General features: G+C 54.2%; 1 protein-coding gene across 1 annotated transcript; it reads right to left on the bottom strand.

The window, feature by feature from the left end:
• Positions 1–3749: 3749 nt before the first annotated feature.
• MECR (mitochondrial trans-2-enoyl-CoA reductase) lies at positions 3750–14215 on the bottom strand. The gene is made up of 11 exons (XM_072885071.1): positions 13935–14215; positions 10529–10626; positions 10251–10382; positions 8511–8654; positions 8325–8427; positions 7955–8057; positions 7584–7657; positions 7028–7088; positions 6507–6579; positions 5867–6152; positions 3750–4701 (listed from the first exon to the last, which is right to left on the bottom strand). The coding sequence occupies exons 1-10, from the start codon at positions 14063–14065 to the stop codon at positions 5989–5991; spliced, it is 1083 nt and encodes a 360-aa protein (XP_072741172.1). The 5' UTR covers positions 14066–14215; the 3' UTR covers positions 3750–4701; positions 5867–5988.
• Between the last annotated feature and the right edge of the window lie 698 nt (positions 14216–14913).

Genomic DNA, 14913 nt, shown 5'->3' with positions numbered 1-14913 from the left:
CAAAGGCCCCAGGCACCGGAGCTGCGCTCAGTGAAACCCAGCAAAAGGCCAACCTGGGGCTAATCCAGGAGCTGCACCAGCACCCACGGCCACTCCAACCAAACCGGTCCCTCGTAGCCCTTGGGGAGCCCATGCCCCTTCCTCCCCCAGCTCAGAGCAGGGGCCGGGGCAGCGGGGCTGCAGGGAGCAGACGTGGGCTTCTCCTGCCCATCCTACATCACATCTGGGGACAAGCACAGCGTTGCAGCTGGCAGAGCGGGACGTCTGTCCCACAGGACTCACACGTTGGACTTGCCGGAGGAAGAACCTCTCCCATCAGCATTTACTAAGGCTTCCTTTAGAGAAGAGGCTTTAAGCAGAGCATTTAAACAAAATGCTACTTCATGATCCCATTCCTTCCCACAGAACGGGGAATCGGGGAATTTTGGTTTTTTGGTGAGAGCAGACCTGTAACGCCAGCTGTGGAGGACGCTCCACCCTTAACAGCCATTTCTGCAAAAACATCACAGTGCTCATGAGAAATCAGACCACGAGTTCATAGGTTCACCAGTAAACATGCAGTGCTAGACAGCACAGTCCGATCGCAAAAAGCTTCCCTAAATTAGGTCCCGAGGTACGAGAGCTGAGCGTGTGATCCCACGTCCCCAGTTAAGCATCCATAGGCCAGGGGAAGAGGACAACGGCCAACTCAACTGGCACCGGGAAGCAGCAGACAAATGTATTTCATCTCGTGCCTCGTCCCAATGACTTCAAAATAGGTATTGCTGAATTGGTGGCTTGGGTTACGGAAATCAGAGATCTTCAACAGCACCTGAGAGCTCTCCAGGTCTGCACAAAGCCATCGAGAAGCAGATCAAAGTGGGAGCACCAGCTCCAGCAAGGTTCCCAGGCGGAAACATCCCCCGTGAAGTCACGGACGTTAAAAACGCTAATCCAGAGAGGGGGATGTCACTTGCACCGAACCCGGCGCTGAAGACTTCGGGGCCTGTAACAGGGTCTCCAGCAGAAGACACCCAGATCATTCCTCACTTGCGTTTGCTAAGCCAGCGGTCTCCAAAGTGGGGTGTGCAAGACAATCCACCGGGATGCGGGAGGGAAATACTTGAACTTGATTCACTTTCCTTTGCGTTATATTTTCTCATACAGAGATGGTATATTCTCAACAGTAAATGACTTCTTTACAATACGTTGGAATGAGACGGGGAGCAACCATGAAAATCTCTCGTACCACACGGAGATTGGCTGCTTGTCTTGCGGCAAAGGGCTTAAAAGAGCTGTCGAACTTAAAGGAGTTTCATTTTACAAAAACCCAAGTGTTTCAAACTTGCTGATGAGCAGCTGCTGTCAGCAGTGTGTTATTAGCAGATGTTGTCCAAAAAATAAACACGCTTAAGGTGCCCCTTCAAGGTGAAGGTGCCCTCGGAACGACGCGTGAGAAAGGAACTGCTTTTTGAAAGAAACTCGTGCTACGGAGACAGCATTCGCTAAAACCCCCAAAACGCAACACCTTCCTGTTAGTTTGCACGCACAACGGGCTGGCACCGGGGAAGATGGACCTGCACCAGCCAAGAAACCCCTTTGCCTAAGCAGTGGAGGGACTGAAAAACAAGCACCAGGGTTTACTAAGCGCAGCTGACGACGCACTTCTTCCACTTGCATCTACACATCTGCGTGAGGAATTCTTTTCAGCACCGGCCGTCATTAAGTCCAAGTATCAAAATAAGCTGGATCAAAGCAAACCAGCCCTTCGGATGGCTGTATCGCAAAGTGCTCAACCAAGATCTTCAAAACTAATGAAGCGTAGGCAATCACAGAGCCCTCACTATAAAAGATTGTTATTTTTAATGGCATTTTTTTAGCAAGAGCAAAAAGGGGGGTTGTACCATTAATAGAGTAAAATAAAAACAAGTTTGCAAATATTGTTCATCTTTATTGCCTACTTTTTAAAATTTCTACTGCCTGTGTATGTCTGAGAGGGTACCTAATATATTAGTACAGGAGAACGTACATATGATTTATAAATAAATACACACATATGGGGGGGTGTCTGCATAAACATTTTTTCCTGAGGAGTGTGCCATCAAAAAAACCTCTTCAATAGACAGCAATGGCGAGATGGACCTTTCCTTCCCCCACCCTCTCCAGCAAGACCCTCAGCCACAGTCCAGCTATTGCACTGATCGTCACAGAATCATGGGCTCATTTAGGTTGGAAAAGACCCTTAAGATCATCGAGTCCAACCGTTAACCAGCACTGCCAAGCCCACCACTACACCGTGTCCCTGAGCACCACGTCTACACGGCTTTTAAATACCCCCAGGGATGGGGACTCCACCACTTCCCTGGGCAGCCTGTTCCAGTGCTTGACAGCCCTTTCGGTTAAGACATTTTTCCTAATATCCAGTCTGAACCTCCCCTGGCGCAACTTGAGGCCATTTCCTCTCGTCCCATCGCTTGTTACTTGGGAGAAGAGACCGACCCCACGTCTCTACACCCTCCTGTCAGGCAGTTGTAGAGAGCGATGAGGTCTCCCCTCAGCCTCCTTTTCTCCAGGCTGAACAACCCCAGGTCCCTCAGCCGCTCCCCATCAGCCTTGTGCTCCAGACCCTTCCCCAGCTCCGTTGCCCTTCTCTGGCCACGCTCCAGCCCCTCCATGTCTCTCTTGGAGTGGGGGGCCCAACACTGAACACAGCATTCGAGGTGCGGCCTCACCAGTGCCCAGTACAGGGGCACGGTCACTGCCCTAGTCCTGCTGGCCATGCTATTCCTGATACAAGCCAGGATGCCATTGGCTTTCTTGGCCACCTGGGCACACTGCCGGCTCACATTCAGCTGGCTGTTGACCAACACCCCCAGGTCCTTTTCCACCGGGCACCTTCCAGCCACTCTTCCCCACGCCTGTAGCGTTGCATGGGGTTGTTGTGACCCAAGTGCAGGACCTTGCACTTGGCCTTGTTGAACCTCATACAATTGACCTCGGCCCATCGATCCAGCCTGTCCAGGTCCCTCTGCAGAGCCTTCCTCCCCTCCAGCAGATCAACACTCCCGCACAACTTGGTGTCATCTGCAAACTGACTGAGGCTGCACTCGATCCCCTCGTCCAGACCATTGATAAAGACATTGAACAGGACTGGCCCCAGCACAGAGCCCTGGGGACACCGCTGGTGACCGGCCACAACTGGAGTAAACTCCATTCCCCACCACTCTTTGGGCCCGGCCGTCCAGCCAGTTCTTCACCCAGCTTAGAGTACACCCGTCCAAGCCACGAGCAGCCAGGTTGCTGAAATCCCACCCCATCCCTCAGCAAGTTGTCTTGAAGTGATGGTTTTTTGGCAAGTGCTGCCATGTGGATTCTCTGCTGTCTAATAGGGTTGAATGGAGCTGAACCCCACTCCTGAGCAAGAGCACAAGGAGTTTCTCCCCCTCTTATTCTGCCACTGGGTTTTATGAAGCTTTATAGCCCATCTTCGGGATTTTCACTTTTCTGGCAAGCGTGGATGAGACTGGTTGTGGCTCCGGCTGTATCGGCGGAGCCGCTGGGGGAAGGATGGGTAAAGGCGTCCATTGCACTCGCAGCATCTCATCCCCTTGCAGCTCAGGACCGAACCGTCCTCTTCCAACCCCAAACCCTGGGGCGAGCAGAGGGACACGGGTGGCCACCAATATGGGGGGGGAAATAAATAACCTGGGGTTTCTCTGCCACTTGCAATGGACCTCGAAAGGCCAGGCAGGCATCTCCCCGCTCAGGCACCGGCCCCTTGCCCCAGGGCTGCGCTGGCCACGGCGCTGAGGGACATCACCGGCAGCTTCCCCCCCGCTGAATAATTAAGCCCAAAAATTGAAATTAAAGTGAACCGCATGCTGCTTCGAAATGACTTTTGAAGGGACTCATGGCTCTTGTCCCCCTGCCCTGTTGCCCCGAGGATGAGCCTCATCCTTCCCATTGCAATAACTGGGGGGAAAAAATAAGTCTTTGTCTGTCTTGGCAGACAGATTTGGGGTAAGAAATGCTGGTTTTGGTGCCCGACGGGCACTAACGAGGCAGAGCCAGCCCTGTCTGCCCAAAACCACATCCATGCTGCAGCCGCTTTTAGCAGGACACTAACTGCTTATATGGAATTGTAATTAAAGCTTTCTAGGATGGAAAAGCCCCAGGATTCAGGACAGGGAAAGGGCCGGGCAGCAAGGGAGCCCCGTGCATTGGGTTTGCCCCTTCTTGATGCCGCGCATCCCCGGCCCACCCTCGCATGCCAGACTGAGCACAGAAACATTTATTGGCAGCATCTTAAAAAAAAATAAAAATATATATATTAGACAGTGATTTCCAAGAGGTTCTCGTCACGATCAGTAGTGGCAGCGGGAACAGCAGCAACACTGAGTTCAAGTCCATGTATTGCAAAAAGCCCCCCTTGCCCTGCGCGAGTCCGGCTGTGACCTGCTGGGTGAACCCCGTCCCCACCTTGAATGCCACCACCCCAGGGCTGTCCCCAAAGGGACGACAGTGTCTTACAGCTCCCGCTGGTGCGGCAGCCCTGGCTGGTACTTTGTAATTTGGTGATTCTCTTTTCTTTCTTTTTTTTTTTCTGCTGTTTGAGCTCATTTTTGAGATGAAGTGATGCCAAAGGCTAGAGAAGCCCTTTGTGTCCTTGCCCTCCAGCCTGCAGAGGCGTCCCTTGCCCCTGTCCTGCCAGGATTGCATGGGCTGGGTAGGGAAAAATTAAAAAAAATTTTAAAAATAAATTTTAAAATTTGGGTTTTCTCTGCAATTCAATGTGGGGAGCGCCCCCAGCCCAGGGGCACTTGGCTGCTGAACTTGGAGGGGGGGACACGGAGGTGGCTCAGAGGCTGCAGCAGCGCAGGGGGGCCGTGCCGGCTGGGAGAAGGGCAGCGACCAGCCCCGTGCTACCCTGCAAAGTCACCCCAAAGCAGCCAAAGATCCCCTGGAGGGACAGTGCAAACAGCAGAACACCACTGCCAGCTGCTAAGGCGGGCAGGAGGTGGCGGCGCAGACCCCCAGCCCCAAAACCACGTGCGAGGGGAAACCGCTGCTCTTTTGACACCCTGAGCAGAGCGAGCGCCCTTCCCGGGCTCCCTGAGCTTTCTCTTGCACCCAAACTCACCCCAGCTAAAGCGAGACTGCAGCCTCCCTTCAGAAGCAACTACGCACGTTGCCGTCCATGCAAAGCTGCAGAGGCTTTTAAAAGTTTAAGCGGGCACCCAAAAGTTAAAAAAAGAAAAAAAGAAAAGAAAAGAGAAAAGAAAAGAAAAGAGAAAAGAAAAGAGAAAAGAGAAAAGAAAAGAGAAAAGAGAAAAGAAAAGAGAAAAGAGAAAAGAAAAGAGAAAAGAGAAAAGAAAAGAGAAAAGAGAAAAGAAAAGAGAAAAGAAAAAAGAGAAAAGAAAAAAGAGAAAAGAAAAGAGAAAAGAAAAGAGAAAAGAAAAGAGAAAAGAAAAAAGAGAAAAGAAAAGAAAAGAGAAAAGAGAAAAGAGAAAAGAGAAAAGAGAAAAGAGAAAAGAAAAGAGAAAAGAAAAGAGAAAAGAAGAGAAAAGAAGAGAAAAGAAGAGAAAAGAAGAGAAAAGAGAGAAAAGAGAGAAAAAAGAGAAAAAAGAGAAAAAGAAAAAAGAGAAAAAAGGAAAGAGAAAAAAGGAAAGAGAAAAAAGGAAACAGAAAAAAGGAAAGAAAAAAGGAAAGAGAAAAAAGGAAAGAGAAAAAAGGAAAGAGAAAAAAGGAAAGAGAAAAGAAAAAAAAGAAGAAAAAAAGAAAAAAAAGAAGAAAAAGAAAAAAAGAAAAAAGAAGAAAAAGAAAAAAAGAAAAAGGGAAAAAAGGAAAAAAAGGGAAAAAAAAGGAAAAAAAAAAAAAATCAATGGACCTGGAGGTTTTTTGCCCCTAAGCATCTCTCATCTGCGGACAAGGCAGCAAAGGAAAGCTTGGCTGCGGTGGAGCAGCACCGGGCTCAGCCCGCTGCTGCCCAGGAGCCGAGGTCTCGGGGGGTCAGAGGAGGAGGATCTGCTTCGAGGATGTGAAGGGCTTCATGGCTGCCTCCAGCGCTGCCCTGTAGTCCTGGAGCGGGACCTCGGTGCAGGCCGGCGCGACGAGCTGCCCCTTCCGGATGAGCTCGCACAAGGCGTCCATCATGCTGCCCAGGCTCTCCTGGTCTGCAAGGGAAGGAGGGAGCGCTCACCGTCGCGCGTCCCGAGCCCGTGCGGTGCCAGAGCCACCGACCGTCCCCGGGCAAACACCCGCCTGAAGCCATACAGGGTCCCGGGGATGCCGGGGTGTGATGTACTCCCTGCTTGGGCACGCAGGATGGGGCAAGAGCCCCTGGCACGGTGGCACGCCACGGTCCCTGCCCGAGGCACGCCACCCAGCGCCTGCGTTGCAGCCGCCCTGAGGACTCATCAGCACTCACGGCACACGTAACAGCAAAGAGGACGGCCCCGGCGTGGCGGGTCAGCGACCTGTGCCGACCCGCTGCACCGGTGCCGTCCCTCAGCACCCATCCGGCTCACCCTGCGCGTGGTCCTTCCTCCACTGCGTCATCCAGAAGCCACGGAGCCGCACGTCCCGGAAGATGAACGCGCTCTGCGGAGAGAGGGAGCCGTGCGCCCAGGTGAGACCTGTCCCCTCCCAGTGTGACAGCGGTGGAAGGTGGCAACGAGGCTCCTCGCTCCTTCATTAGCGCTCTCGTTTGTGAGTCAGGGCACAGTGGGATGCAGAGATGCGACTCCGAGGCGTGGAGTCAGGGCAGGTTTGATGCTCGGCATCTGCGGGGCCATTTCCCCGCTGGGATTTCACAGCAGCCCAAATCCTCCATAAATAAAGCCAAGAGACCTGCACTGGGATGCAAAGCAGCTCGTCCCATAACAGACCCCCATCAGTTAAATAAAAAGAAGGTTGGAGGCTCTCAGTTTGCAGGCAGGGGAGAGGTGAGCTCCCGCGGTGCCGAGCGGGAGCCGAGGGGACGGGGACATCCACAGTGGAGCACAGGGGACGTGCCCCATGGGAAATCAAGAGCATCTCCAGTACTCACCACAGGCACCATCACAGGCTGCTTTGCCATCCCCCCGTAGGTGACCATGGTCCCTTTGGGCCTGGAAGAGGAAGGGGGTATTCGCTATGTGGTCCCCAACACGCAGCTTTGACCTTGCAACCTCTCCCTCTGCCGTACCCAACCCCACCGCTGCACCGACGGGGCCGTTCTCGCCCCAAGGGCTCCCCCAGTTACCCCGCAGACTCCACTTTCCAGAGCTCCCCTCTCGCTCCCATGCGCCGTTAGCTGGATTTGCAGCTAAATACACCAGTTATACCTGGCCAGGACCTGGTGGACCTTCGTAACGGGACCTCAGCTGCCTCCAGCCAGCGGCAGCGTTTGAGACGTGCAGTGATGATGGGTTAACTTTAAGTCACTGCTATTTTCCAAAACCACTTCTCCACTCGTCTCCCCTCTCCAAAACTTCAGTGATGACCAACATCAGCTAACAACATCTCCAGCCACCTCTTGCAATCCAGGGGCTCTGGAGCAGGACCCTCCAGTGCCGGCTGCTGTCCCCGAGCCCGTGCCCAAGCCACCACCCAGCCAAACTTACTGCAGATGCCGCAGCATCTCCGTAGTGCTTTTGCCTCCGACGCAGTTCAGGGCGAGCCGGGGCTTCGGGACGCTCTGCAAGAGTTTATTAAGAAGGTTCCCAAATTTTAGGGTTCCTTTTGAGGATGAGACCGCAGTTCTTGAGGGAGCAACTGCCTTAACCTCAACATTTACCTGGGGGCAGCTAAGAGTCGTAGAGCTAAAATCTGTAACTTGGCCCTTGTGGTAGCAGCAAAACCCCTCAACTTCTGGGGCTAAATCCTGATCTAGAGAGAGATTTGTCCTTCCCACCATCCCTGCACCTTTCCCTGCAGCACTGAACTGTAGGGACAGCCCCGGATGGTCTCTCCAGTGGGATCAGCATTGAGGTACCTTAAATATATCCTTCATCTCTGGCTTTCTCAGCATCTCCTCCGTGATGACGTGGTCTGCGCCCAGGGCCATCAGCCTCTCCACCAGCTTTGGGAGATCAGGTCTGGGGGAGGGAAAAAAAAAAAAGACGACTCGATGAGCCAGAAAGCAGAATGTCACCTTCTCCTCCCTCCTGCTCAGACGTAGCCTGGGAACAACAGGGCAGAGACTGGAGGACACCTTGGAGGAGCAAACAGGAGAAAATCCTGGGTTGGATGGGCAGGATGACCAGATCCAGCTCCCAATCTTGCCTGACCTCCTGCCAACCTCCAGCCCAGGCCAAGGGCAGCTCCCGCCCCACAGGAGACCTCCTCCTCTCCCAGGGACCCACCTGTCCCTCACCACGTTGATGGTCTTGATGCCGGAGGCTTTGGCGATCTGGATAACAGCCTGGCCCACGCCGCTGTTGGCAGCGTTCTGGATGACGGAGTCACCTGGATATAAATAAATCCAGATTTTCATTGCAGAAGCAACCAGCAAATCCACCCGAATTTCCTTCCACCCGGCAAAGCCGTACCTGGGGCCAGGGTCTCGAAGTCAGCCAGCATGCGGTACGCCGTGCAGGGGTTGACGCTCAGGGTGGCAGCGCACAGCAATGGGATGTCGCTGGGCACCTTCAGCAGATTCTCCTCGGGGAACACCCCCTGCGTCCGCCACGTCCCTGGGGTACGGCAGCATCGCAGGCAGCGCGGCAGGAAGGCGGGCAAGGAAAGGAAAACGTTACGAGACCTCAACTCACGCCATAGCCTTAACGCCGGTTGCTGCAGCATTGCCATGCCGTGCACCGTCTAAATCCTGGAGAGTGAATTAGGAAACATTTTCCCATATGGGTACAGCCAAAATATTGTGAGAGGCAGGGGACGGATCCTCCGTTGCCCGCTAAGATTTACCACCCAGTGAAGTCTAATCGTTTCCCAGAGGGACGGCGGGGCTCCCTGGGCACAGGGAGTGTGCACAGAGCTAATGGAAATACTCCCCATCCTACGGATGAGCCCATATATTCAAAGCCAATTTACTTAGATTTAGTCTCTCTGTATTTATATCCGATTTAACCCCCTATCATCCATTTAGTTTTTTTCCTAATGTTTAAAAAGATCACATTTGGATCTTAACTAGATAGCTTTCCTTCTCCCATTAAGCGAAAAAGCCTTTTGAGAAGAAATAGGCAAAGAACGAGCTGTTACACTAACCCAGAACTGACAATTTTTCTGGCCATTGGCATTTTGGAGCACAAGAGACGTTTGTTGGAAAATAAATTCCCGTGCTTTCCCATCAGAGCACTATTAAGAAGAAAACTGTAATGAGATATAACCATGACCTTGCACAGGTTAAATGCTTTATCCCGGGTCTTTAAAGAAGCTCTAAGTAGATCTGACAAAACGCGGTTGTTTCCAGAGAAGCACAGATTGCTGCGATGCTTTGTAACGGTGCAGAAGCCCCATAAAGGGTCTGTGCTATAGCAAAGTAGATGATTTCTAAATTCAAGTTTAGCACAAGCAATGGCATCGCTACCGCTACCGCTCCTACTGCAAGTGCTCCGGGTTTTTGCATTGCATGTGGCTCGTGCACGGGAGCCCCTTCCCCGGGGACCCCCATCCTTCCCCAGAGCCCCCCTGCATCTGCAGAGGACCAGCAGCATCGCTCGCTGTGGCTGGGGATCTGGTATCGAGTTTGCTTTAAAAAAAACCAACCAAACAACATTAAAAATAAAAATACACGGCAGAAAGAATAAAACTTAAACCAAGATATAAACAGGTAAGAAATGAAGATGCCTTTGTGCAGCTCCAGGGGTTATCCCGATGCTTCTAGTCTGAGACCATCCAGCTCGTTATAGTTATGATTAGGCTAATACAGCATTAAATGGGTTCTAACTGCTGCTTCGCTCGCCTGGAACATTCTCTAATAGAGCTTTTTTTTCCATTTTAAGTCACCTCCAATTAGATGTAATTGCTGTAAGCGTGAGGGGCATGTGGCCCTACCCACACGCAGCAAGGACGGTGCTTTGGAGAGCAGCGGTTTTGCTCCGGGACCCCCAAAATCCCCGCACCAGCTCCCCAGGCAACGGTTCGCATGAGAGCATGACCACGGGTTTGCTCTCCGTGCAGGCTTGGGCAGCTCCCGGCGAGCTCGAGCATCCCAAAAATCCCCTGAGAAGATGCTTTGCAGGTGGGGGGATGCAGAGGAGGACCTCACCGGTGAGCAAGGACCCAGCGGTGCCGTGGCTCCCGGCACCGAGGATGCCGGGGTATGCACTCACCGAGTCCGGGGCCTGCCGAGATGACCCGGTCCCCGGGTTTCAGAGCTGCCACGCGACGCCCGACCTCCAGCACTTCCCCGACACCTTCGTTCCCTCCCACGGCTGGCAGCGGGGAGAGGATGGCGTAGGTCCCTGCCGGAAAGCCAGAGGTGAGCTGTGGAGTCTGTCATACCACAGACCTCCCCATCCCAGGAACCGGCTCCAAACTCTCCGAGACATCCCGCTGGGAGCATCACGCAAGAATTAACATGCAAAAAAAGATCCAGCCGGCGCATTACCTTGGATCATATTGATGTCAGCGGGATTGATGGGGGCTGCCAACATCTTGACGTGGACATCGGAATCCCCCAACTCGGCCACCTCGAGGTCCTTTAGTCTGAACGGGGAGACGCAAAGGAAAAATGCATTACTACAGGCTTGGCTGATGTCTTCTGCACCTTGGTTTAAGCTGGACAGAGATGCACATTACCTACCACCTACACAGCAGATTAGACTTAAAATAAACAGCACCGTATTCCCCATCTCATCTATATTCCTGTAGCATGGTCTCCTCCGGTGAAGAAACCCAACATCCAACTTAGATGACCCTATCGAGCCTCCTCCGTCCCCAGGGAGCAGCAATGCCCGTATCCACCCCTAACCTCACACCCTTAGCCGGGGCTGGAACAAAGCACAGAAAAAAGCCCCTCCAGGAGGGATGATGTCCCCAAGCCCTTTGCCACGAGGCCATTTTCAATGTGAAGATGCTCTTACACCGAGGGGAGAGCGGGGCTGGGGAATTCAGCTCAGCTCCCTCCCACAAACGCATCCTCCCGGCGTGCACGGCCCCGGGGGAATTGCAATATAAAGCTTTTGGGATGCCTTGGGTCTTGCAAGGGGAGGGAAAAGCTCCTCCAGAAAACCCAGCAGCACCATGACACAGACCAAGGGGAAAGAGGAACCGGGGGCTCGATGGCTGCCTGAGCCATCTCCCAGCCAGGGCAAACCCATCCAGCCACGGCCCTTTGCAAGATGAAGGCAATTTTAACAACATTTAAACGAGCCGGAGGCTCTGCAAAGCCTGCCAATTCTAAGAGGGGTTATTTGCTGCAATTACACGCCACTAAGTACATGTCATTAGGCACGATACACCAAATTTCTTTTCATGGCTTGGCCTGTGCTGGCAAAGTGGTTTCCCCCTTCCCTCCTCCAAGCTGCCCGGCTGATTTGAAGAAGACGTCGAGGTTTGGATTAAATAGCACCGTGCACATGTCAGAAGGCTTTCAGCACATGGGAATTTGCATCGCTGGCTGCAGCCCCGGCTATAGGTCCCGTGTATGCCCCAGTACTGGTTTCGGGTGAGGGCATCAGGCTCCAGCTCTTGTTCTGAGCAGCAGCCACCCAAACAGAAAGCCCACAGCCTGCACCTCTGCTGAGCATCCGTGCTATACGGGAGCATCCCCAAGCACAGAAATCCTCCGTCTGCGTCATGCAGATCCCCCTCTGCCATCACCCCGGCTGTCCCGTCCCTGCACACCCATCTCAGGGGCAGCTCTCTGGCTTTTGCAAGTGTTTTCCTCTCCTAATTAGCAATTAGGACGATGAGACCTGAGGGAGGCTCCCAGGAGGGTCCAAAAAACCTCACTTGGAGAATTTGGCATCAGCGAGGTGCAGGATATGGCCCTGCAGCCGCTGGGTATGACCAAGAGTCCTGACTTCGGTGGATTTTGCTCAAAACCATGTGGTTTTTGGCAAGGTTATGAATTATGAAGCCAGGTGCGTGTCTAACGTCCAAGCAGGAGGCAGCAGCGGCTGCTGTGCAAACCTCCCGCCAGAATTAGCAGGATGAAGTTAGCTCCTTGCAAACCCGCTTCAAACCAAACTGCAAGGCTTTGGCAGGAAAACACGGTGACTCCATCCTGTTTAAGGTTTAAAAAAATTAAAAATAAAATAAAAATCAGCATTACTAGATGCAGGGACCCATGTGGAGGCATTGCAGCCAATGGGCGCCCACGCCTCCGGCTCCCTGACCCCCAGCAATGCCGTCTCCACGCTGTATACATTTTTCTGCCTTGTTAGGCAACAAATTAAATCATTTTGGGTTTTGCCACCCTCTGCATGTCTGACTAATTGAAATCCCTTCCTTTTTCTTCAGTGAGATTAAATATTGAGGTTAAAGTTAATACCACACAGCACCTCTGCACAGCATCAGCCCTGTGCCAGCACCTTGGGCGTGAACCCGCCGCTCAGATTTCCATCCCATTAAAAAATCAGATTTATATTAGACAGATGGAGAGATTTTTGATGGAGGCTGCTAAAAGCCAACCACCCAACAAAATCCCGCGTCACCAAGCAAAGTAATGCCCGCCAATCTTAACAAATTCAGCAGGTTGCGCAAGAAAGACGCAGTTTCATATGGCCGGGGATTTTACGGCTCGTCCTGTCCCGCTTTAGCATTACTGGAATCAGGTATTTTCAGAAATCTGCAAAAAAGAGAAGTCATGAAGCACAAGACCGGCCTTGCACAAGCAATGGGGCGAGGGCAGCAAATCTCAGGAGCCGTCATTGGTGATAAGCACCATTGCACAATTAAATGGTCATAAGGAAAAGCAATAATTCATCCTCAAAAAAACCCCGGGGATTCGGTGTCTGGATGCACCCGGATAACGTATCGGCACCTCCTCCATTTCTAGGGGTGACCTGAGCTGGTTCAAGTGGGGCAGCAAGTCCTCGAGGTCTCCTCCCTTGAAAAAAAGGCATACAATCCACCAAAATGTGACTTCCCCCTTGCAAGACTTTTTGGCTGTTTTAAAAGGAAAATCCCACGATGCCGCCGAGCGCCAGCCGCTGTCCCCAAAAACCCCTCACAACGCCGAGGGGCACGACGCCGGCTTGGTCCCTTAATGGGGACCTCACAGAGAAACCCCATCAATGCGATGCGACCGAGGACAAAGCTGGGACGCAGCGATGCCGGGGGCTCGGACCTCCCCGTCGTACCCCAAATTAAGCAAGAATGGGCTTCCTGGGAAAACCAGGGGGTTTTAAGGCAAATTGAAGGAGCGGCAGCAGGCGGGTGGGGGACGGGGAGGCAACCCCCCCGCGGCATCCGCCTGTGAGACCATGGCAGGCTGTGGGAAATGGGGGCACCCCCAGAGTCCCCCTGTGTGCTCGGGAGCCTCCGAGCACCCTTGGCCCTGCCCCGGGGGTCCTGCAGAGAGGTGCCCCCCATCCCCACCCCGCCGCCCCTGGGGTGGGCAACCCCCGGCCCCCCTTGCAATGCACCCCCAAAGCAACTCGCCAGCACCCCCAGACCCACGCACCTCATCTGCGCCTCCCCGCTGCACCCCTCTGCTACCCCCCATACCTCTGCCCCCCACTGCCCCCCAGCCCAGCCTTGCCCCTACACCCCCACCCCCCACCCTCCCCGCAATGCACCCCCAGCTTCCCCCACCCCTTTCCTGCACCCCCTTCTGCCATGCACCCCAGTGCAGCCCCCACCTGCACCCCCTACTGCCATGCACCCCACTATAGCCCCCACACCCTATACCTGCATTCCTGCACCCCCTACTGCCATGCACCCCACTATAGCCCCCCGCACCCCCCATACCTGCATTCCTGCACCCCCTACTGCCATGCACCCCACTACAGCCCCCCATACCTGCCCCCCGGCAGTGCACACCCAGCCCCCCCCCCGCGCCCCCTTACTGCACGACAGCCGGGGGCTCCCCGTGCCGCCCATAGAGCAGTCCCCGCGGGGGGGGCCGCGCCGGGGCCGAGCGCGCCCGCACGGGGGGGATCCGCGCCCCACGCAGCACCCGCGCTGCCGCCCGCTGCATGCCCTCGGCCCGGCTCGGCTCGGCTCGGCTCGGGACTCGGCTCGGCTCGGCCCGGCCCGGTTCGGTTCGGTTCGGTTCGGGGCTCGGCTCAGTTCGGCTCCGTTCGGCTCCGTTCGGCTCAGCTCGGCTCGGCTCGGCACTACTCAGTTGAGCCCGGCGCGGCCACCAGCGGCGTCACGAGGGCAGCCCCGCCCCCTCCGGGTCGGCCCCGCCCCCCGCCTGCCTTAAGGCGGCCCGGCCACAGCTGCGATGAGCCGGCGGGGTCTCTGCGGGGCGGCCCGCGGGCCTCCCGGGCTGGCCGGGGCGGGGGCCGGGGTCCTGCGGCGGGGCGGGTTTATCCCCCGAACGCGCCTGAAAACATTGCATGTGCCGGTGCCAGCACGGCGAAGGCAGCGCCAGCTCCTTGTGCCGAGCCGTGCCAGCCCAGAGGCCTCGGGGATGGGCGCAGGAGCATCCCGTAGAGCCCAGGCGACGGGGTCCTTGGGTCTCGGTGCGTGTGATGAGACATTCTGGGGAGAACAGCCCCTTTCCTCTGGTTTATTAACCGGCGCCTTGCAGCCACCCTGGAAGGGAGGTGTCTGCTCGCGATAGGCAGAGAAAGGTGCACGGCAAATGTTAATCAGACGATTATTTAAAACAACAGATGCCTGACACGAGTGGTGAGGAAAAAAAAATGCTAATAGTAATTTAATTCAATGTTTTGTATAATTATCTTGAAGGAAAGGTCTCAGTTATTCTTCCAATTAAAACTGATTAAATCGGAGGGAAAAAAGGGAAGTGAAGATGCCTGCCGTACTGATCGACCTGTCACAGCAGAATAAACAGTGGATTTTAAAAATAATTTCTTA

This window comes from Ciconia boyciana, chromosome 21 (genome assembly GCF_034638445.1).
Source record: "Ciconia boyciana chromosome 21, ASM3463844v1, whole genome shotgun sequence".
Classification (NCBI taxonomy): Eukaryota; Metazoa; Chordata; class Aves; order Ciconiiformes; family Ciconiidae; genus Ciconia; species Ciconia boyciana.
This window is presented reverse-complemented; position numbering and strand designations above follow the sequence as displayed.

Bases quoted from the DNA above. Each gene is read 5' to 3' on its own strand.
- MECR (XM_072885071.1), bottom strand. From the start codon at position 14,065: ATGCAGCGGGCGGCAGCGCGGGTGCTGCGTGGGGCGCGGATCCCCCCC. The intron at 8,428-8,510 runs GTACGGCTTTGC...ATTTATATCCAG, and splicing joins CTTCGAGACCCTGGCCCCAG to GTGACTCCGTCATCCAGAAC. The intron at 7,089-7,583 runs GTAAGTTTGGCT...TTCCTCTTCCAG, and splicing joins GAGATGCTGCGGCATCTGCA to GCCCAAAGGGACCATGGTCA.